The sequence below is a fragment of the Podarcis bocagei genome (genome assembly GCF_964188305.1).
Source record: "Podarcis bocagei genome assembly, chromosome: 10".
Taxonomy (NCBI): Eukaryota; Metazoa; Chordata; class Lepidosauria; order Squamata; family Lacertidae; genus Podarcis; species Podarcis bocagei.
Genome location: NC_138135.1, coordinates 39224935 through 39249181, shown reverse-complemented (window position 1 = coordinate 39249181; position 24247 = coordinate 39224935). Strand labels below are relative to the sequence as shown.

The window sequence follows — 24247 nt, the reverse complement described above, 5'->3', positions numbered from 1 at the left end:
AAGCTGCCTCGTAGCGAGGCAGATAAACCTGGCTAGTCCAGAGTGGTCTTCCTGGCCCGGTCTTTCCCACTCCTGCTCTGCAGTTTGACGTCCTTTGGCTGGAGCGTTAAATGCACGGCTTGGGGCCCTTCTACCGAGCTTTGCCCCCATCCCCTCATTGGCGTCTCCCCCCCTTTTTTTAAGTGCAGCCCCCACCCGAAGGAGAGCTCCTGCAAGCGTGCAATGACACGTCTGACAAATTCTGGTCACGCTCTGTGAGCTTTTTTTCCACACTGGAGCGTCGCTTTGGTCATTAGCAGGGCAAAATGAATGTTAGCCTCGGTGCGGCTAGGCCTTATTTACGTTATTGCATTTATGTTATTGCATTTATATCCCACATTTTCCACTCAAGGGGAAGTACATGGTTCTCCTCGTTTAATCCCAACAACCCTGTGGGGTAGGTCAAGATGAGCAGCAGTAATTGGCCTCAGGTCACTCAATGAACTGGGGGACGGGCGGGACTTGAACCCTGGTCTCCCAGATCTGACACTCTAACCACTACACCATGTATGTTGAAGGACTGCCTAGAGGGCAATAGATGTAAAAAGTGGCAGTAGTTCTTGGGCTGGCATGGAAATTAGCCTGGTCATCACTGCATCCTTCCTCATCTCCTCCCCACTTTTTTCCCCCTTAAAAAAACCTCAATGGAGCAGCTGTACATGTGAGTAGTTACATAACCGTTTTGTTAAGTTTTCCTTAAAACTTGTATAAGCCATTTCTACAACAAAATTGTGCCTTTTCCCAAGTAAATGTGTTTGGTTAGCATCGGGGCAGCAGAAGCAAACTCCTTTTTATTCCTGTAGTGGCACTCCTGATGGTACTACGATTTAAGTGAATTTAAACTGTGAAATGGGCACATGCTCAGAGTATTCCACCACCACTCCTCATTCATGCCTGGCAAACAAACCTGTGTGTACTCCTACTTCAGGAGTGTAGGAGCAGTTGTAAGGGCATGGAATGGCAGAGATAGAGAATGGTGTGTGAATGTATGTAGAAAGAAACTACAGTACTGTACAAAGGCAAAATTTGCATTTGTTGCTCTGCCCACTTTTTTGCCTCCAACTCCACCCACCACTGATACTTGGCCTTTAGAAGGTTCCCCACCCAGTTACCCAGTTTCAGTTGCCTCTTGTTACTGGATCTCTATGCTGTTGCAGTAATCACTTAGCTTTTATTTTCAGTTTTTATGTGTTGGTAACCAGCCTGGGTGGTGCTGGAGGAGACTCTTGAGAGTCCCATGGACTGCAAGAAGATCAAACCTATCCATTCTTAAGGAAATCAGCCCTGAGTGATCACTGGAAGGACAGATCCTGAAGCTGAGGCTCCAATACTTTGGCCACCTCATGAGAAGGGAAGACTCCCTGGGAGAGACCCTGATGTTGGGAAAGATTGAGGGCACAAGGAGACGGGGACGACAGAGGACGAGATGGTTGGATAGTGTTCTCAAAGCTACCAGCATGAGTCTGACCAAACTGCGGGAGGCAGTGGAAGACAGGAGTGCCTGGCGTGCTCTGGTCCATGGGGTCACAAAGAGTCGGACACAACTAAACGACTAAACAACAACAACCAGCTGGGATCACCTCATATGTGACGAAGGGTGTTCTATAAATGCAGCACGTAACTAACTAAATACATCTGGTTTGAGGTCGATGGTTTATTTTTATATGATCATTTATTTCCTGTTCCTAAGAGAAATAAAATGCGTTGTAATTACAGCTATATGCGCTTAAAGGTACATTATGCTATAAATCTATACTTATACTGACAATGTCATTTTATTTTTCTAGTAGAACCACTGTCACCCCGTCCTCTCCCCTAACACTCAACATTGTGTGATGTCAGTACATATTGTGATGTCATCACCTTGCTTTATTTTCTGAATTGATCTGATTGGAGCCAAGGGGCCTTGTTGCCATGACAATGTTGTTGTATTGACGCTCGCAGGAAGGAGAGTGGTTTGAAGTGTGTGGATTGCCCTTATATTTCTGTACTTTTAAAAGCCACATGAGGCTTGGCTGGAGACAACATCATAAGAAATATCTCTGTGCTCAAGGCACTTACGGAGAAAATATATTGAGTTTTATTCACATTTATTTATGGAAAGTCAATATGCCAAAAATAGATGCACTCTTACAGTGTGATAATAGAGTGTTCACGTGTTGTAATGTTCGATGGGGCTTATTATCAGGTAAGTGTGACATGTTTGCAGCCTTAATATACTAAAATACCTTGGTGGTTAAAGGTATAAATATATAAAATTAACATAAAAGTTTAATGTTCTAAGGTGAAATGAATCATGAAATTCTAGAAATTAAGAAGGTATGACACTAACAGGGATTTTGGTTTTTCCACATTTCATTAGGTATAGCATATTTGTTAAATAAAAAATTTAAAGCACCAACACAGTTTTATTCACAGTTTGCACCTGGGAGGTTGGGAGACACCCAATATCAGTAAATAGAGAGTTATCCACATACTTTGGTCACCAGCTCCAATATGTGGGGCACTCTTCCCATGGAGATTCAGCAGGTATTCTCACTTTTGACTTTTAGGCATCTCTTGAAGACATTTTTATGCCAACAAGTCTATGCAGTTAAATGATTAACATCTAGTCACTATATATATATATATATATATATATATATATTCTGGCATCTGGAAAAGAGAGGGAGAGAAAGCCGAACTCCCCAGGGGACTGGAAGAGAAGACTGAGCAGACTGGGTCCACCCGGCAAGTGACATAAACCAATAGATATCTTCAGGAATGTGAAAAGCCTGCAAGGGAAACATATGGGAATGTGTTTTGCTGTGCATGCTAATGAAAGGTACATTTGCACTAAGCACTCTTAATGAATGACAAGACAGAATCAGGAAGGAGATAGCAGCTACTAGATTCCACCCTACAGATTAGTCTTAATCACAATCAAGAAAACCCTCAAAGCATTTGCAGGACACTTAGAGCGGATGGATAACTGGTAAAGCAGAATGGCAGACAGGCATTCTAAAGGGTGGTAGAAGGGGTGCACTGAGGCATTTGTGATGAAGGCAGTGAGTGTGGTCAATCCACTTCTTCTACCCTAGTTAACAGTGCTTGCCTGTCTTCATCCAGATAGGAATGAGCAGCATGAAAAAGGAGCGGGTGGGTTCTAGATTATTCTTGTCAATGCTACAGACCAGAAAAATATCTATGTCTAAAGCTGACTACAAAATGGGGTTTGGGGCACACCATTACAATGGATAGCAGAATTCAAAGCTGGAAAATTTAAAACATTATGACCAATAGAGTCTCACGTTCCAGAAGAGTAGTCCTTTTGGTCTAATGTAAAAATGAAAGACGTCTGGTGGAACCTTCAGTCAAAACTAGCAAACCAGCATACACATTTGTAGGCCAGAGCTCCCTTTGTCAGATGACAGGGTAAAGGTAAAGGCACCCCTGACCATTAGGTCCAGTCGTGACCAACTCTGGGGTTGCGGCGCTCATCTCGCTTTATTGGCCGAGGGAGCCGGTGTACAGCTTCCGGGTCATGTGGCCAGCATGACTAAGCCGCTTCTGGCGAACCAGAGCAGCGCCGTTTACCTTCCCGCCGGAGCGGTACCTATTTATCTACTTGCACTTTGATGTGCTTTCGAGCTGCTAAGTTGGCAGGAGCAGGGACCGAACAACGGGAGCTCAGGTGACAGGAGGATTGGCAAATATGTGTTTTACAAAACTGGAAAACACAAAAGAAAGAGTGTGCTGTTTTAAATAAAAGTGAGGCCAGTGCAAGAGACACTGCTACAGAGAGCATGAATGAAAATGAGATACAGGGTGGATCTACACACAGGGGAAAAACACACTATAAATATGTCAGAAATTAAATTGTTATAACAAAAGAAAAAAATCCTATGGAAAATCGCTTAGAATTTTTTTGCTCTCTGGCGCCATCTGGTGTTGCATTCAAAGCACCGTTTCTTGACTGATGTAGCTAAGTCCACAGTCACATCATTAGAAGATCCAATTAGGCTCAGTGGGTGCAACCTACCTCTAACAGCCACCTAGTACCCGTTTGCAAAGCAAGATGAATGGAGAATCACTTTCTGTTGTGAGCTACCCCCTTCCCAACTCTACTGAGCCCAAGTGCAATATTGTCAAAATTGCAAATGAATTCCAGTTTGGCGCCTTTGTGTGGAAATCTCCCTTTTAAACCTTATTGTGGAAACATAGCAATTTTTACATCTGTTACTGTTACAGAATATCTAGGCCAGTGGTGACTAATCTGTAGTCTTGCAGGCATGGCTGGACTCCAATCCCATCAGCCCCAGCCAACATCACCAAAGATCAGGAATGATGGGAGTTTTAGTTTAATAACATCTGGAGGGCCACAGAGACACAGCAACCCTGATCTACGTAAATTGAAATGCTCCCCAACTGGTTAATCACAGCTTTCTCAGCAGATTTTATGTACGCTTTTCTTCTCCTTCTCCTTCTTCTTTGTTGTCAATGGATAAGGTGAAGAGTACTTATCAGTATAAAAGGTTAGCCATAAAGCTGCTAATGAAATTGAAGAAAAAGGTGGGAAGTGATTTGGTGTTTTATACATTTTTCTCGCTCAAGTTCATTGTCTGAAAGGGAACAAGGAAATTGCTGTAGCATAGCAACTGTGATGTTAGCAAGCAGTGCAGTGGCATCGTTAGCTGCGATGCTGTTCTTTGTATCTCCAGGCTTTCGTACGGATAACAACACAACATTTGCCTGCAGTTTCCAATCACAGAAGCTTAAACAGAAAATTAAATAGGGCTTATTCACATCAGGGGCTATGTACGCAAGCATAGTTCCTTCCTTCACTATCTCAAATCATTACAATAGCACACATATCAAATTAGTATTTAATGAATTAGTTTCATATTTGTCTGAAGATGGATCTGTGACGATTTTAAGCCAACTACGTAACAGAAAATTGCTCCACAGGAAGTGTCGGATGTTGTTTTACTCTGCTGCCTTAGTGATTGAAGCCACAGCCTGCAAAGCCTTTAGCTAGAACTTGCCCTAAGCCAGTTTGGTAGAGCTGAGTAACTGTGAGTTATCTTTGACAGTGTATCTATTTTTAGGCACCGGGGCAAAACCTCCCCTTTTACCTGGGTTTTTGGCCCTTAATTTGAACAGTGTTTAAGTATTTGTGACCTCTTTTAGAGGAGCAAAGTCTAAAAGACCTGGTTTTTATTTGCATAGATGTCTGTTTGTTTTTAGTTTTTATTTATTTATGGTGTTTAATGTTATTTGTTTAAGTATTTATATTGCATCTGTAAGTTACATTGAGTCATTTCCATGAGACAAGTGACTAATAAATATTTATTAATAATAATATGTATGTATGTGTGTGTGTGTATGTAAGTAAGCAAGCTTAAGTATACACTTTTAAAATGCTGTTTATATTTATATGGTCTGTCTAAATTCATTATACTGAACTTGTAATCAAAGGTGAGAGATGTAAGGGCATCTTAGAGCATCTTTCTCCAAGCTGGTGCCTCCTAGATGCTAGGGACTGCAGCTCTCCTCAGCCCCAGGCAGCATGCCCAGCCCTTAGGGATGAAGGAAGCTGTAATCTAATCCATCAGAAAGTTATCAGGTTTAGGAAAGCAGGCTTCTACAGAAATTGTGTTACCAACTGAAGGAGAAATTCAAGTGGTTTATTCTCCCTCTCTGTTCCCGGTTGCAAAAAAAAAAGCCCAGGTCAGGTTAATTTATTCTGCACAACAAGCTGTTAAATGCAGAACTAGAAACTTTCATGTCATAGAGCAGTGGTTCTCAAAGAGTGTGGCAGGAGAGGATGGCAAGTGTGGCGAGAAAATTTAAGGACAGTCAAATAAATGTTTAAACATTTCATTGTACTATATTATAGATGCTCTTATGTATTGTTTTATACTTTTTGGATGCCCCATGGTAATATCATAAAGTAGTTGTGTTCTGCGTTATAAATCAAGCACTGCCAGGAGTTGATTCTTTTTGTTTTCCAATGTATTATCAATTTTAGAGTCTATGATGGTGGTAGCCAGCATGGCACCCTGTAGATGCAGTTGGCCTCCAGTTTCCATCAGTTCCCATCAGCCCCAGCTATCATGGCTAATGGTCATCAAGGGCACCAGATTGACTAACATGGTCTATGAAATGCCCAAGAACACTGTGTATTAACTCATTCAGGTGAAGACCCTCTCATCCCTGTGGTACATCTGAGGACTATATGTTTCCTCTTCTCCCGAACATTAAAAGAGCCTGCTGGATCATAAAATACTGTTTATATTTATATGTCTGTGGGAAACCCTGAAAACAGAGCCTGAGAGCAACAGTTCTCTCTCCACACCTGCAATTCGCAGCAACTTGTGGACATGCTGCCTCCATTAACAGATTGGTTAATAGGTCTACTTTTACCTCGAAAACTTTGTAAAGTGTGTTAATAGCTTCCATTTGATTTCCATGCACAAAACTATCTAAGTTCAAATCAGCTGGGAAGTTACAACCAGATAGAAAATATGACAGCAATACAAAGCTATCATATTGCACATTCCAGGGACATTTAGAAATTTCACCAATGGGGGAAAAAGAAGATACACAAAGATGAGGGATGAAACACAGGGATTCACTACAAAGCTTGGAATCAAAGAAACAGTAAAAGGTCTTTTGGCAGTAAAATTGTATAGCAACTGTTGCCATACAATGTGCAAGTCACACCAGTAACTAATTAGACCATACTGCTATATTTATGGAAGCTATAGAAGAAGCCATTGTAATGCAGTGAAGCACTTGTTAGATTGATCCAACAGTACTAAATAAAATTGAATTCTCCACTAAACTTTGGCTAAACACACACACACACACCCCAAAGCAAATATATGTAGAATAGCAAACAATAGCATGCAGAAATTGAAGATAATCCCCTTTCTCTATTGCAGGTGGTGAAATGTGAAGATACAAGGTGTGGACACCAACTCCCTTCAGCCAATGGTCAGGAATGATGGGGACATTGACCAGCAACTTTTGGAGGACCACAGGTTAGCCACCCCTGTTTCAGCAGGACAAGTGGCAGGCAAGGGAGGATGAGTTAAATTCTGGAACTCATCCTTACTCAAAGTAAGGATGGCCTGGCTTGCAAGCAGTGGTGGAGGAAGAGGAGTGTGGGGGGAGCGCACTGCCCCCAGCAGCGTGATCCTGGTGGGGTGCCATCGCGGCTGCCCCACCCACCTGCACTGGGTGTCATGTCCCCGCAGGCAGTGTGCCCCACCCCCAGGACGCACGCCACGCCCCTGGGACGTGCGCCAGCCCCACCCCCACCTGCTCTCCGCCCCCCAGTGCCAGAGCATGAAGCTCCGCCACTGCTTGCAAGTCACAGGTCACTAACAGCACTGAAGCTGACTTCAGCCCTGGAGGAAGTGACTGTACTGGTTTGTTGCTTAACCATATTGCTGGAATCAGAGACAACCAGGACAACTGCAACTGTTAACAAGTTGATCTCATACAAAGCTAGGGCACCTCAATGAATCCGTAGGTTTCGTGCATAGGATTGGGCCTCACTGAAATCTGTGGGAAGTTTAATAGATCCCAGACAGTTTAACAGATGTTGATTCTAGGCTCCGCAGCTAGACCTATGGAGTCCAGTATGCTATCACACCTTTGACTAAGAAGATTCAGCGTTTGCCAAACTCAACACATTTGGGGAGAACACAGCAACAGGAGGAAGGCAATTTGCAAGTTTCCTTTCCATATATTATTTCCCCCAGTTCTTGACACATTCCTTAAATGATAACCAGGAAGAGAAAGTGTGCAGTAATCTTTAAGAATAGCCATTGTATTGAAAAAAATGTTGAAATATACATTTATTAAGAAACCAGAGGCCTTTCCTCTAGGAATAATAGGTCTGGAATTGCCCAAGAAAGATGTTAGGTTGTTTTTGTATGCCACAACTGCTGCTAGGATTTTGTTAGCCAAGAATTGGAAAACACAAGAAGTGCCAACAGTGGAGGAATGGCAGATGAAGATGATGGACTTTTGGGAGCTAGCTGACCTGACCAGAAGAGTCCATGACCAGAAGGAGGAAGAGTACCAGAAAGAATGGATGAAATTTAAAGAATATTTAGCCAAATATGCTAAGATAATTTAAATAGAAATACTTGCAAATATCAGATTGGCTTAGGATTTAAATATGTGATTTTATATAAGAATATGAAAAGCAAGAAAGAAGTTAATTGACTAAGTAAATTTTATGAGAAATTAGTTTTGGAAAACTGTTACAATGATATACATTGAAACTCAGCCAGGGGGATTTGAGGAATTCACCTAACAATGTTAATAATGGTGGAATAATTACAGTTAGAATTTTTGTTTGTTTGTTTGTTTGTTTATAAATTTGGAAAATCAATAAAAAAACTTGAAGAAGAAAAAAGAATAGCAGCCATTGTGCCCCTTTGTTTTTAGAACACACTCTAGCTATGAGCATAGAATAGAATAGAATAGATTCTTTATTGTCATTACACAAGTGCAACATTGTACAAGTGCAACGAAATTGGATGCCATCCCTTAAAACATCAAAAGCAAAACAACAACAACAACCAAACAAACCACATTCCAGCCACACCCACACCACACCCAACAAACTCCCAGGTCACACTATCGAGTTACAGCATTCAAAAAGGCCACAGCTCTTGGATAGAAACTGTTTTTCAGTCTATTTGTCTTTGACTTGATGTTTCTATATCTCCTGCCAGAAGGCAGTAGTGCAAACAGACCGTGTCCCGGGTGAGATGAATCCTGCAGGATGTTATTTGCTTTCCTAAGACAACGGGAACCGTACAGTTCTTCCAAAGATGGGAGAGGATGACCAATAATCCTTTGGGCTGTGGTTATGACCTTCTGGAGCACCTTCCTCTCCCTAGCTGTACAACTGGAGAACCAAGCACAAATACAGTATGTAAGAATGCTCTCTATGGAGCCTCGGTAGAAGCACACCAGCAGTCTCTCACTCAGATTGTTCTTCTTTAAAAGTCTGAGGAAATAAATTCTCTGCTGGGCCTTCTTCACCAGAGCAGTGGTATGTGCGCTCCAAGTCATGCCCTGATCGATAGCTACTCCCAAAAACCTGAATTCCGCCACCCTCTCCACCCGTTCCCCGTTGATATACAAGGGCTGAATGTCCGCCTTTTTTTTCCTGTAATCCACCACCAATTCCTTGGTCTTAGCCGTATTAAGAGCCAGATTGTTCTCTCCACACCAAACACAGAGCCGCTCCACCTCGTCCCGATAGGTGGACTCATCCCCTCCTGAAATGAGCCCCACCACCGTAGTGTCATCAGCAAACTTGATGATTTTGTTGCTGGAATAGATGGCTGTACAGTCATACGTATAGAGAGTGTAGAGCAGGGGACTCAACACACAACCCTGTGGTGAGCCGGTGTTAAGGCTAAGGGCTGTGGACATGTGTGACCCTACTCTAACCCTCTGAGAACGTTCTGACAAAAAATCCAAAACCCAGAGACAGGTGGAGTTGGAGAGTCCAATCGCCTCTAGCTTGGACACCAGTCTATGGGGGAGGATAGTGTTAAAAGCAGAGCTAAAGTCCACAAACAGCAGCCTCACATAACTCCCCGGCTGCTCCAGAGCATGTGATTGACTAATGCAGAACTGATATTAAGGCATGTGCAACCACTTCCCCACATTTACCTTTCAGTCTACCTTCCCCCTTCTATCAGATGCTCTCTATCATTTACTGCTAGCACTGTACATGAGGTCAGGAGGACAGCTGGCTGGCAGAGTAGTGAATTTCAGTGACAACAAAATGCCACTGATACAGCCCTACTGTTCTGTTATGCAAAATGGAGAGCTTGCCTCCTTCTAGGTTTGACTGTGCATAGGAGGACACCCAAATGAGTGGTATTAAAACTATATTTAATCTGAGCTAATGTACTCATGTTCAGATAAATCATGTGGTTAGGTTTTTGCTGTCTCTGCCTTTCAGTTTACTCACCTTTGCATTGAGCCATACTGCTTGGATTATCATTTTTATTTTATAGAACAAGTTTTCAACCTTTTCAGACCTGGGACCCACTTTTAGCCCCAAAATGCATTTGGGGCGACGCCTCATTCATTTTTTTATGTATTTGCAGAATGGCAATGCTGCTGTTGATATACTTTAGGTCAGCTTTCAACTCAGTAATAGGTCCCAACCAACCATTTGTAGACCAGTGTTCTAGGAACTAAGCTATCCCCGAATCCATTCATTGCCTTTGTCTGGAAACTCAATTGAACAAACAGTGATCAACAGAATATGACAGCTGAATGTGACAGCATATGACAGCTAAAATTCCATGTGGTAGAGCCTTCATTTGTCTGAAGGTAATCATCCTTAAAATTCAACGAGTCAAAAAGAAATTAAGCAGCATTAACTCAAAATAGATGGTGCTTTCCTTGTGCCCTACTTAGCTGCAGCTAGCTAGATGATGATTCAGTATTCCTTTAACCAAGGTCTAATTCATTCGCTCTATATATTTATGACATGATTGCTCACCAGGCTGAGCATACTATAGTGAACACCTTTGCATTTTGAGAGTCAGTAGGAGCCACTGGTGCTGTGATGACTATGAATTTGAAAGAACAAAACACAGCTCACAGTGCAATCCTAACTATAGCTACTCAGGATTCAGGTAGGTAGCCATGTTGGTCTGATGCAGTCGAATTAAAAAATAGTCCAGTAGCACCTTAGAGACCAACTAAGTTAGTTCTGGGTATAAGATTTTGTGGGCATGAACACTTCTTCAGATGCCATATCTGAAGAAGTGTGCATGCACACGAAAGCTTATACCCAGAACTAACTTAGTTGGTCTCTAAGGTGCTACTGGACTATTTTTTTAATTATAGCTACTCAAGAGTCCTATTGAATTCAATAGGGCTTACTCCCAGGGAAGTGGACCAAGGACTTAAGCTTTGGGCTGACCTGGGAGTAAGTCCCATTGAATTCAATCAGACTTACTTCTAGACATGGTTAGGATTGCACTGTCAGTCAGGAACTCCTTGGATGAATCCTCCAAAAGGCCAGTATCATGGCAATTAATTCTGCTTCTGACAAGTGGATTGACTGGCTTCTGCTTATCAGTTTGTCACAAAGTCCCAGCTGTCTGAAGCTGCTTAATGTTGACTCTTTTACAAAAAGCAAATATAAGTTGAAATTTGAGGGCATTGATTCCCCCCCCCCCAAGATATATTTTCCCTGTCTGTATCACAGTGAAAAAAGCTGCATTTGGAGGTGGTGAGGGGAAACTAAAGAAACAGATTTAGGCTGCAGCTGCTAAACCAGCATCATTGTAGTCCTTTTGTTCTCCAGTCACATTCTATATAACATTTAGAAGACATCTGAAGTCAGCCCTGTATAGGGAAGCTTTTTAATGTGTAGTGCCTTATTATGTTTTTATATGGGTTGCAAACCACCCAGAGTGGCTGGGGCAATCCAGTCGGCTGGGCAGGGTACGAATAACAATAATATCATCATCATCATCATTCTGCTCACTCCTGTCTACAGAAAGAATTATTGGATATGCAAGTCAGGTAACTTGTGTGTGACAGATTGAAAAAGTAAAAAATAAAATATTATTTGCAATAAAAAGCAGGCTCAAGCAGAACCAAGTAAGATTGCCTGTGGAAGGAGCCACAGACACTTGTATTGCTTTTGCTGGCTAAAGCTAAGCAGATCTGCGTGCAGTTAGTACTTAGATACGTAGCTGGCCAGGAACTCTTTTTCACTTTGAGTCTCATTATGGAACGAAAAACTGGATATAATAAATTACATGCATGTCTGTTTGACAAAGCAAATATTTTCAGAAGGTTAAAGTGTGACTACAAGGAACAAGTGAGGTTTACTTGTGTTAGCAAGATTCTGCCATGTTTTAGGATCCATGTGAAAAGCGAGCAGTGGCCCCAGAATTAAAGTTTGTAATTTGTTACAGGAATCAATCAAAAATGACCTCAATATGCTTTGAACCACAGACTATGGATTAACATTCATGACTAGAAGATTGAAAAACCGAATAGGTAATAAACTAGGAGTTATTTGGATGGACCCAGGACTAAGTCTCTATTTAATAATGGTCACTTACCTCCAAGTTGATGATACGGGAATCTCCTTACAGAATCCTATGGGCACATTTCTCCCATTTTCTGTAGAACTGTTTTCTGAAACCATAATCAGCAACTGAGAATTGTTTTTCAGTACAAGAAGTGACTTATGAGCACTTAACTCCATTGCATGCACATACGTCCTGAATGTCAGAATGGGTGTGACAGGGAAGGAGGTGCAGAAGGCCAAGGTATGAAGACTTTGGAAGAAAGTGTCATACTGCTGGTACTTTGGGCTCCCATTCAAGAGAGAAGTATATAGATGTTGAAAGTGAGGGATGGGCTAAAAGCAGAAATAGGACTTCATCCTGGAAAAGATTTTCGCTGCATCTACCTATTATGAGCGCATTACTTAATAAAGTAATAAGACATTAAAGGGCAGTTAACACACACATACCCTGTTTCTGTTCCGCTCTATTGCCTTAAGTATTCTGTTGTTCTGGGCAAACAGATGCAGAATCATTCATACCTGGTTTATGGTGCTTAATTATACAGTGTGATTAAATGCAAATTGTATGCAATAAAGGAACATTTGGACAGAGAAAAATAAACTGTTGTTCAGTACCGCAGTGTCAGTACAGACGCACAGAAAAATGGTAAAAGCTTAAACTGTAGAACAGCCCATAAAAAGGATGGATTACTACAACTCTTAAGCCTAGTGTGAAAAATCACTTGGGCTCCAAAGAACGTAAGTTATAGGGCAACACAAAAAATAATAGAATTTTTAAAATGTATTTAAGTGAACATTTGGGCATGCATGCACTTCCATCCAATTAATTGTCCAACTAGAGAACTGGTCATACGCAGAAGGCAAGTCAAAGTATGGAGAAAAAGTTGCAAATGGATCAGGACCATTTCAGTCATTACAGATCACTGTGGATTGGACACATGAGAATTAGATGTGAAAACAGTTTTGAGTTCCCATTAGATGACTCATCAGGCTTAGTGGGAAAAGATACACGGCTTTTAAATGACTTTAAATGTTGTCTCCCCCACCCCTGACTTCATGCCTTTTTACTGTTCCCTGCATGCCTCCCACCTCTCTTTCATCGGCTGCCATTCCTGACACTATTTGCAGAAAAAGATATTTCTTAGATGTGTGGAAAGAAATAGCATACTTAATATTTTAAATATTAATTATGCCATCCAGAGACCTTCTTTTGGTAGCTTCTGTGGGGGGGGGGGAACATGAGCACTGCTTAACTTTTATAAGGTTTTGAGCCTGTAAGGCAACTTTACATCATCATCTCATTAGAAATGTACCATAGTAGCGAGGTGTGAAAAATGGAAAGCAAGAAAACCCACTTATGAATTCAGTCGAGGGCCTTAGGCAAGTCAGTTCTCTCTGCTGCAGTATCAGGATAGTAATGTCCTGGTTGACATGGAAGTGCCAAGCATTACTGAGATAATGTATAATAATATCCCAAGAGTGCTAGAAAATCATTATTGGTTGGATACAGATCTGTAATGAGCAGAGTTCTGCTGAGAGTGGAGAAAGAGAGGTCTTTTTCACCTGTTTCTCCCTCCCCTGCAAAGCTTCTGTAGAATGTTTTGGTCATATCATGGGCAAAATCCTCCCCTTCTTCCTGCAGGGATCCTCTGCTAGATTCCAAATCCTTCTATTCACAAATGGAGCACATTTGGATCCAGCCCTATATAAAAAAGGAATATATTTTTTCATTTACTTTTTATGCTGGTTCAGTTACAAAGATGTCCAGGCATTTTTTCTTCAGTTTGGAGGAAAGCTGCATATCTGCCCTCACTTTATGAGATATTTTCTCTAATGTGGTGTTCTCTCTTCATGGGATAAAGACCTCCCCTGCAGTGGAGAAATGTGATTATAGCCAAGAATTGCCTGTGCACTGGAACCACAAGATACGTTTCATCAGTTGCTGATGCCCAAGTAAGCTTGCCTTTGAAATCCCAAGGTATTGCAGCTGTTTGGCAAGGCCAGTATAGCTACCACCATTCCATATTTTCCTGCATTTTGAAATGTGTTCCTTGCCTCCTAGCACCACTTTCAGTCTATTCTTTCACCTGGATGACATGAGTTTGTGTTGAAATCATTTAGCGGTAGAATCCTTGGGTTTTCCAATGAAAACTTCATACTAGCTGTGTGAGATCATCAGCACCTTAAATTACAGTAGGAGCAGTTCAAAATACTCCAGAGAGTAATTTGGAGCAGGAAAGATTTAAATAGACCTGAACTAAGTGCAGGGATAATTGTTAGCATGCACACACCTAAATAGAGAGAAGCTGTGAAGCATGGCACTGAAAACTGAACACGATGGATGTAGGACTGAGTATACTTTTTTTGAGTGCAAAAGTTTATTACTGAATTTTAAAGGGAGCTCATGTAAGGTAAGATTCAAGGCACACCTGATTTTTAGATTAGTTTATTAGCCACTATGGTACACCCTGGCAAAGGCCAATCATTACACTGGTCAATTTTGATGCAAAAACTACCCCAGGTGGTAAGTGGGCTATGACAGTAGCACCTGCCTAAAACTTACCAGCTTCACTAACACATGCATAAGAAAAGCTGATTGCTCATAAATTTGGCAGTTTCTTCTTTTTTGACTCTCAAAGGACATGAATAATTTGCAGCAGTTCTCAATACTCTGCACTGCATTTTCATCACAGTATGAAACATTCATATGTTCCTAAGATCATCCTATCAATGATATATGGTAAGAAGCCGTAGTAACAGCTTTTTTCACTCTCTTTATTCAGAAATAAAACTTGTATGTTCCAAATAATGAGAGGATACCATAATCATGGATCATTACTATCCATACTAACATAAGTTAGATAAAATAATGTGGTGGTGGGGGGACTGTGGATGATTTAATAAACTTCTGCAGAACATAATCAGAGTGCTAGCTGTGTTAATATGTAGAAGTTAAATGTCATCAAATTATGGAATAAGTTGTTGCATCTGTTGAAGTGGACTTTTATCAACAAAAGCTTATGCCATAGTACATTTTCTGGTCTTAAAGATGCAGACTCTTCTGCAAAAAGATATTTCATACAAAACTGCTGTCTGGCAGATTATTGCATATTCTGCCATCTGCTACTCACTAGTTCTCTTCTCATCAATATTTCTGATTTCAGAAGGTTTCTGATCAAAGACTTTTATTTTAAAAACTGAAGAAAGCTACAGTTCACATTGTAGGTCTAATGCTTCACAGATCACCATATTCCTTTCTTTTCACTTGCTAGGTGTAGAAGGTGGGACCCACTCTTGTATCTTCTTACGGGTGGTAGAAAATGGTACATACTGTCTAGGAGTACCACTTAAATTCATTTTATGATTCTCCCAAATGAATTTACGAGGCACTGGAGGGTGTGTAGTTGGAGGGTCTTCTGTCATACAGTGAAGCCAACGGTGCCTTAAAGGGGAAAAAAGACAACACACACACAAACATACACACACACAACTGATAAATATGTTGTCCCAATAGCCCCTGAAGCATATATGCACAGAGTTTCAAAAGCAAGCCATGTTTGATGGACAAAAGTTACACTGCATGAACCATTTTGAACAGCTACATTTCAAGAAGTTTGATCATGCAGATTCTGTTAGATTTGTTGTTTGCAGAAGCATGTTTCCTAACTGTTTTTAAGATGTTTATTTTATTTTTAATTGTATTATTTTATCACTGATGTGTTTGCTGACCTTGACTCCTTTGGGAAGAAGAGTGGGACATAAATCTAATAAATAAATATGCCAGAAAATGATATGTTTAGTATCAGAAAATAAATATTCTACCACAGACAAGTAGGTGTTGCCCCAACGGAACAAAGACAGGTGCAATCCATTTATGTCATGGGCACACAAAAGGGCGATCCAGGAGGTGCTCCTATGACTATGTGGGTGGTCCTTCTTGTTGGACTATACAAGTAGTACCAAAAAGATAGCTGCTATCATCAACTACAATTGGGTAATCGCTGCTGCTGCTGCTGGTGGTGGTGGTGGTGGTGGTACCTGAAGCCAAGCTCTCACTACCTCCCTGTCCAAACAGTGTATGGGTACTATCAAAAGCTGGCAGCATTATGCATCCTACTGAATGCAATGAAGTTACAATAGGACTTTCTGTGAGTACTTCCTTACACAGCATTACTTGCAATAGTGCTCTCTTGGAGGCAATCAGTTTCCTAGATTCATTTCAACTGCGGTTTAGATCTGGTTTTGGCACGAAACTGCTTTGATGACCCTGTATGATGCCCTTTGTTGGGGGGGGGGAGAGACACACAGGGTAATGTGTCCCTGTTAATTCTCCTTGACCTCTCAGTGGCTTTTGATACCATTGAACATAATAGCTTTCTGGAATGGCTGTCTGAGTTGTGGGTGGGTGGCACTGCTTTCTGGTAGTTCTGGTCCTACCTGAATGGTCATTTTCAAAGGGTGGTGCTGGGGAGTTTTGTTTGACCCCATGGAGCCTTCACTGCAGGGTTCCTCAGGCTTCAGTGTTATCCCCCATACTGTTTAACATCTACATGAAACCACTGAGTGAAATATCTGAAGTTTTGGAGTACAGTGTAAGCAATATGCTGATGGCACCCAGCTCTACTTCCCCTTTACACCTGCAGGTGTGGCAGTGGATATGCTGGACTGATGTCTTGCCTAAGTAATGGACAAAATGAGAGCCAATAAACTGAAGCTCAATACAGAGATGACTGACGCACTGTACGTGGGTGGTTCCCTAGACCAGATGGATAGTGGCCAGCCTGCTCTTGATGTGATTACACTACCACTGAAGGAACAGGTATGCAGCTTGGGGGCTACTTCTGAATCCACTGCTGTTGCTTGAGGCTCAGGTGGCCTCAGTGGCACAGAGTACCTTCCATCAGGTTTGGCTGGTAGCCTAGCTGTGCCCCTATCTGGACAGCCTAACTTCTGTTGTCTAGGCTCTGGTAACCTCCAGGTTAGATTATTACCTTGCCTTATACGCGGGGCTGCATCTGAAGGCGATTCAGTGAGAAACTACAGTGACTGCAGAATTCAGCAGCCAGGTTGCTCACCAGGGCAAATGGCTCAGGACTGCAATACAGTGGTGCCTCGCAAGACGAAATTAATCCGTTCTGCGAGTCTCTTCGTCTTGCGGTTTTTTCGTCTTGCGAAGCACGGCTATTAGTGGCTTAGCAGCTATTAGCGGCTTAGCGGCTATTAACGGCTTAGCGGCTGTAAGAAAAAGGAAACAAACTCGCAAGAACTCGCAAGACGTTTCGTCTTGCGAAGCAAGCCCATAGGGAAATTCGTCTTGCAGAACGACTCAAAAAACAGAAAACTCTTTCGTCTAGCGAGTTTTTCGTCTTGCGAGGCACCACTGTACCTCAAGGAATGCCTCTATCCACACGAACCATCCCAGAGCCTGTGATCATCATCTGAGACGCTTCTTCATGTGCCTTCCCACACAAGGGATCCGGAGGGCAGCATCACAAGAATGGGCCTTTTCTGTGGTAGCTCCCTGCTTGCGGAATGTTCTCCCCAGGGAGGCTTTTTGCTGCCTTCGTTACATATCTTTAGACACCAAGCAAAACATTCCTCTTCTCCACAGCCTTTGGGCTGATTAAACAATCATTAAAATGTGCTAGGGAATTGTTTTATTGCTTTGTTTCTATTATGTATGTATGTTGTGGTTTTATACTGTAACCCATCTCGTGTACTTCAGGTGAAGTTCACCTGTAATAATAATAATAATAATAATTATTATTATTATTATTATTATTATTATTATTATTATTATTATTATTATTATTATATTTTCACGTAAATCCTATATGAAGAAATAAACCATTAAAAATGATCCAACAGGTTTCAAGAGCTATAAAAGGCTGCATATAATCTCTCATGCACATTTTACATTATTATTATTTGGCTACCTGCAACTCAGGAGTACACTATCACTATGCCCACAACCTCCTTACCATTCACTGACACCTCTAGAAGTAAGCATCATATTTCCCCAAACATCCTCATAGCATACGCAGAGTGAAATAATTGTAAGACTGGACCCATCTGTTCGATAAATGACTTTTTCCCATAGTAAGTGACCCAACAGTAACAAGTATAACAAGATTAGTGCATACTGTGAGAATGTTGTTGGCATTGGGCAACTAATTCAAGTAGTCACTAAAATAATATTTAGGTCAATTGTTTTGAGTGCTGCAAATATCTGACGGGTTAAAAAATGCAATTTCCTGAAAACACATTTTCAGTAAGCTTACAATTGTGTTAATTGGGGTGGAAATGACAGAGGAACTCAGCTGTCACTAAAGCCAGGACAGTTACAGTATGTTTGTTTCTCACTGTTCAACCATCTTGACAAGGTTACTTGTGACCATACTAGATCTCTACATGTGGACTGACCCCTCTTCCCCACCGTCAATGCAAATAAAAGATAATTCATTTGCAATGTGAACATCCAACTTCACAACTATACACAGAATATACTGTATTGGCTCGAATATAAGCTGCACCTTTAAAATTCAAGGGGAAGAAAGAAAAAAAGACAATACCTGACTATAAGCCGCTCCCTTAAAATTGGGTTACGGGCTGAAAATCGCTGCGGTTGGTAGAATTGTAACTCAGAGCCAATTTAAGCCTTTGAACTTGCAAGCCCACAAAAGTTACCGTACAATTGCTAAAATCGCAAATTGGTATTCAATTGCTACAATTCCGCAGGCACTCACACCCGTAAATAGCAAATCAACAGTCTCAAGTTCGCAAATCAACAATAAAACATTTTTGGTTCTGTTTTACTGTATGTCTGTTTCAGCAGCAATATCATAAAAGCCAATTTTTCTAAGGTCACGAATTTAAGACGCACTTAAACTTTTCACGGTCAGAATTTGGGAAAAAAGTGTGGCTTATATGTCTTTTAAATGTCACTTCACAACTCTCCTACTTATTCCAGCAAGACTGTTGCAGAGAAAGTGGTATGGAGACTGATACTAACAGGCACAATTCAAAAACTGCCATGACCAGCAGTCTATGCCTAGTAGGGCTTTGGTCGTACAATTCTTGAGCAGCACCATAGTGAAACATAATGTCTATCATTAAATTAGGTAGTACTGCAAGACCTAGAGACTAGCGATGACCAACCTGTGGTCTGCCAGATGGTGCTGAACTACAACCACCAATTTCCCCTGGCTATAGACAGGCTGGCTGAGGCTGATGGGAGTTTAGACTCCAAAAGCAACTACACATCAGCCACCCCTCATCTAAGCACATCTTCAGTTTTCAGGCAGAAAGCATCCATTTACCATAATGTCCCTTTCAAACAGAAGAGTGGTGCCTGATCTATGCTCTATCCCGGAACTGGTGAAGTACTTTTGCTGGCAGAAGATTAGGGGATGATGTACAGTTAAGAGGATTAAATTTTCATTTCCTTGCTTTTGCGTGTCAGCCTCAGATAAGTTGGTTCGTTTTGAGGTTAACTGTTTCACAAGGTTAATACAACATATAATCACAGAAATGCATGCAGTAAACTAGCTGGTTTACCATTCAGGGGGCACCATGCTTCCATCCATTTCCCAGAATGTGTTCTTGCCATTCATTTCATTAGTATATATAACCCACCTATGGCGACCTTAAATATGAAGATAAGTAAACATTTACAAATTATATTCAACTGAACCAAGAAGTGAAGCATAGCTTTATGACATTTTATTAGTTATAAAAAAGTCTGTACGCACCACCACCCCCACCCCCACACACAATTCAAATTTTGTGAAGTTAAAATTCTGTGCTCACATTTAATTATGGTGCCTGCAAGATTCTCACATTTAACAAATACACTTTTGGGAAAGGACTGGTTTGGGAGAAGGTATGGAAGGAGTAAACCGAGGCAGTGTAAGGCTTTGTTGATAAGAATCCACGTTGGGACCACCTCACATACATGTTTTTTCCCTACACAATGTAGGATGATGAAGTGTCTATGTGGTCACTTGTGAAGAGCTTAGTTTACTAAATCATGTAGACCAGAAAGGTGATGAGTATATGGTCTGAAGGAAACCAAAATTATCTAATACATTTGAATCTAACAAGTTACTGTGTTATTTCCCACATCAAAATTATTTTTGTGAAGGAAAAAGGTCACACATGAAGGGACCTCAGAGAGACAAGAAGCGTATGTGGGATAGTGCACATTAATTTCCATTAATGTAATGTTTAATAAAAACCCTCAAAATAACCCAATTACTAAACCCTCAAAGTAACCCAATGACACTGCAGCCTCTCTTCCTTGCTATTCAGATTAATTTTAGCAATCCAAGTGTTGAGACTAGAAAAGGGGTCTTAATATTCAAAGTAATGAGTCTGCAAAGATAGTAATATCAAAAAGATGACCCTCACTACTACTCCCTGAACACCATCTGCTTTCTCTGTTTCTTCACATCTGTGTACCAATGCAAAAAGATGCTATATTTATAAGCAGGAGCATAAATCCAAGTTCCTGTTGTGACAACACCTCACTAGGACGTCTTACTGTTATATCCTCCTCCTTGACACCAACAATTACTTAGAGCTGACTAAATTGTAATCACACTGAAGAAGTGTAAATTAGCCTAGCTTTTTCAGAAGATTAAATTCAAATTACTGAAGTATATCCACTTACCAAAAAAATATCTTTTGTCTTCATAGTATTTGTTTCCATATTTATCAACGCCTACTAGTGCACCGGTCTTCAGTTCATTGACCCTGCAGGTTTCCAAAAACAGAAGTAGTAAAATTACCCGATACTGAACAAATTTAAGTATGAGGAGCTGTTGTTGCTCCATGGTGGAGCACTTTGAATGCAGAAGATCACACATTCAATCGTTGCCATTGCCAGGTAGGGTTGGGACGTACCATTGAGCTAGATGGCCCAATGGTCTCACTTTGTGGAAGGCAACTTTAGAAATTCTGTTGTCAGTGGTCCTAGAAGTCTAGGGACCAGAAGCAATCTCAGCTTCAACTCTAATTGCTAAAACTGAAAAGACAGTCATTTTGCACCTAATGAGCATGAATTATTGCATAACGTGCTTCTTGAACAATTGCATATGGCCAGTGTTAGAAATTCCCCAGGAGTACAGAATAAGTAAAATAGGATGGGGACATGATGATGCATGCAAATCCAAACCCAATATCCCTGGGCTGGTCTTCAGATCAGTGTAAAGGAATGAAGAGGGTTTTTAAGTGTGTGTACTTGAATGCCCTTAGAAATGCTCCCCACAAATGGAAACCCTGATAATCTAAGGTTCCCACTCACTGGAAGAGTTTCTATGTGTGATCAACCAAAGGTGATTAAAACCCCCTTTCAAGCTTTATTGCTAACTTTGCAGAGCTCTGAATGTAAGACTTCTGTGCATGCTTTCCTGCCCGCCCCAATTACTAACCACCTTTTCAGGCAAATTCCTGAAAATGGTTTAGGACTATGTTATAATTTCCAGAAAGGTAGCAGTGTTAATCTGTTGCAGCAAAAACATTGAAGATTTTTTTGGAACGTTGAAAGCCAACAAATTTATTATGGTATAAGCATTCATGAACTACAGCATGGGCTTAGCCAGGATTTTGTTAGAGGGGCAGGCCTTTTGTTGGGGGGGGGGGCAGAACCTCCGTTAGCTATATATTGTTATTTATTTAGGGGGGCGGCTCCCCCTCCCTGCCCCACCTTGGCTACACCCATGGACTACAGTCCGCTTCATAAAATGCACCTGACTGACTGTAATCTGAGAAAGCAAATGCCATAAGACTCTTGTAGGAATATATACAAAATTAAGAAAACTAATTATAAAAAGTTATGTATGGAATCCTGCAAGCTTTTTCTATGTATGTATAAATAACTTGTATAATTCAACTTTTCCGTGGCTGTTTCACTCTTGTTGTCTCCACAAGCATGATAGACTAAGAATTATAACCAGCCAGTTTCTTTATTTCTTTAGTGTATTGTTATGCATGCAGTTTTTTAAAAAATTGTCTGGAATTTTAACTTTATTTAAAATTTAAAGCCTATGATAGAAAGAGAGAGCCAAGATGTTCTGCCTCACAGGGTAGTAGTGGTAGGGAAAGGGAAAACGGAGCAAGATAAACAAATATCCACAACTTTTCGGCTTGAAAACTGCCCAGCAAGACATCTACAGAATTTCTACAAGTTCACTGACTGGATGCAGGGCATTTTCCCCACCAAGGACCACTTCATTAGTTTAGTGAAAAGGGGGAAAAAACACACAGCTCTGCCGAGTTCAGCAGGACTTACTGCTAGGAATACTAAAGACAACCGTATGATGCACTGAACCCAAGTGTCAAAACATCCCAGAAAATGAAAGTCCGCTTTCTTATCTAGCCAATAACAAGCTTTCCAATCCGGACAGCCCTCCTTTCCCTTTCCCGAAATGACCGGGAGGCGCAAGCCTTGAAATGACCCCGCTTCAGAAACATAGTTGTCAACTTTCAGATTTGAAAATATGGGATCAGCGGCCTCGAAAATAAGGGATCAGCAGCCTCACCTGTCCCGGGGACAGTCTACGGGATATCTAACAATCCGGGATAGCCGCGGGAAACGGCGCTGGAATAAGGGAATTTCCCGCAAAAAAAGGGAAGGTTGACAGCTCTGTTCAGCAAATGTCCCCCAACTGGTCCACCTTGATCCCCTCGACGGAGTTTGGGCTGCCTGTTCGTCTCTGGGGATCGGGGAAGGTCTAGAGAAGCGGAGGAGACCCATTTCCACGCCAACCAGAGACAGCGACCTCCTCCTCTTCCTCCTGCCCATTACCAAGGTGACCCTCGAGCGCAAGCAGCCGCTTCTCTCCCAGCCTGCCCTTACAAGCCGACGCTCACGGCGGAAGGGCCGAGCCATTTTTTACCTCAGCAGCTGAAACACGGCCCCGCGAATGCCGCCGTGACCCCCGAGCTGCTGCAGCGCCCTCCTCATCACCTGCACGTACTCCGCCATCTTCCCGGAGGCCCAGAGAGGCCCGGCGCCTCCTTCGCTCCGCCGCAGGACGGCGTCTGCGCAGCCGCGGCAGGAGGCTCCTCCTCCTCCTCCTCCGACTCCAGTTCCAGGGAAGCAGATGCAACTAGCGAAGGAGGAGGCGGGAGAGCCTGGAGCCCCGCAGGTGGGAAGGAGGCGGCCGTTGCTTGCTCTCAGGGAATTCATCGCCGGTACGTTGTGCTTACTGAGAAGTGCATCCTACTGGGCTCAATGGGAATGGCTCCCAGGCATTTACGTATAAGCTAAGCAAACTGTATAGCTTAGGGCCCCACTCTCTTGGGGGCTCCCCCAAAATTGAGTTTTTGTAAATTTTGTTTCTCAAGGAACTTTTGTTATTGCCAAATGCCAATGTGTTTGCATTATTAAGTTTGTTATTAATAAAAAAAATCATTTTAAGTTAGAGCTTAATAATTATTTCACTATTAATATACTTCCTAATTGTATTTCAGTTCAACGATAACTTTGATAAAATACATATTTTGTTATGTGCAAATAGCTTTAGATACCTATTAGGTCCATAAATTACCATATAGCATATATTCAACACAAAAAACAGCGACAATGTGTTGTTGACAAAGGACAGCTGGCCATATAAAGGTCCCCATTACCTTCAGTAGCTTAGGACCTCATCAAACCTAAATCCCCTGCGCCCAGGTAAATGTGTGTGTGTGTGTGACTGCTTTTTGTCTGGGGGACACAGGGCGGCACATACCGCTAAACATTTTATGAATCAAAGTTTGGCCTCATTGTGCGGCAGTATTTCAATTCAAGTAGGAAAATGAGAGTACCCCTACACATTTTTTAAAAGAAAAAAGCACTGTGTACATCTATCTATCTACACACACACACACACACACACACACACACACACATAACTCAGGGGAATTCACGTCTAAGTAAACATGCATTCGTCTGTGTTGCAGACTGTGTATTCAAAACCACAAAACCCCACACATAATTAAGTAGAAGCACTGCCACACGACCCCCCACTCGCCATGCCCCCACCCCCTCTTTCCCACCTTTCTTCCTAATGTAACACTAATGTCTCAACAAATGAAACTGATCTATAGAAAATGTAACTTGAAAAAAGAGACATTGCA

General features: G+C 41.7%; 1 protein-coding gene and 1 long non-coding RNA gene across 4 annotated transcripts; one reads left to right on the top strand and one right to left on the bottom strand.

The window, feature by feature from the left end:
* Nucleotides 1-1957: 1957 nt before the first annotated feature.
* Nucleotides 1958-15318, top strand: LOC308596141. Of its 2 annotated transcripts, XR_014012357.1 has the most exons (4): nucleotides 1958-2227; nucleotides 6966-7064; nucleotides 12003-12087; nucleotides 13997-15318. It is a non-coding gene; the product is annotated as an uncharacterized lncRNA (long non-coding RNA). The 2 variants fall into 2 exon arrangements; XR_014012358.1 differs by lacking the exon at nucleotides 13997-15318 and having other exon boundaries at nucleotides 1962-2227; nucleotides 12003-12115.
* Nucleotides 14552-23211, bottom strand: NDUFA12 (NADH:ubiquinone oxidoreductase subunit A12). Of its 2 annotated transcripts, none has more exons than XM_081210961.1 (4): nucleotides 23020-23211; nucleotides 20793-20875; nucleotides 19679-19766; nucleotides 14552-15563 (listed from the first exon to the last, which is right to left on the bottom strand). In XM_081210961.1, the coding sequence occupies exons 1-4, from the start codon at nucleotides 23106-23108 to the stop codon at nucleotides 15383-15385; spliced, it is 441 nt and encodes a 146-aa protein (XP_081067087.1). In that variant the 5' UTR covers nucleotides 23109-23211; the 3' UTR covers nucleotides 14552-15382. The 2 variants fall into 2 exon arrangements, with proteins under 2 accessions (XP_081067087.1, XP_081067088.1); XM_081210962.1 differs by lacking the exon at nucleotides 23020-23211 and adding an exon at nucleotides 22798-22947.
* Nucleotides 23212-24247: the final 1036 nt, after the last annotated feature.

Coding starts and splice junctions, on each gene's coding strand:
- NDUFA12 (XM_081210962.1), bottom strand. CDS start 22,925: ATGGGCAGGAGGAAGAGGAGGAGGTCGCTGTCTCTGGTTGGCGTGGAA. Junction 19,767..20,792: donor AGACAAAAGATATTTTTTTG/GTAAGTGGATAT, acceptor TTCATATTTAAG/GTCGCCATAGGTGGGTTATA. Junction 15,564..19,678: donor AGCATGGTGCCCCCTGAATG/GTAAACCAGCTA, acceptor TTCCCCTTTAAG/GCACCGTTGGCTTCACTGTA.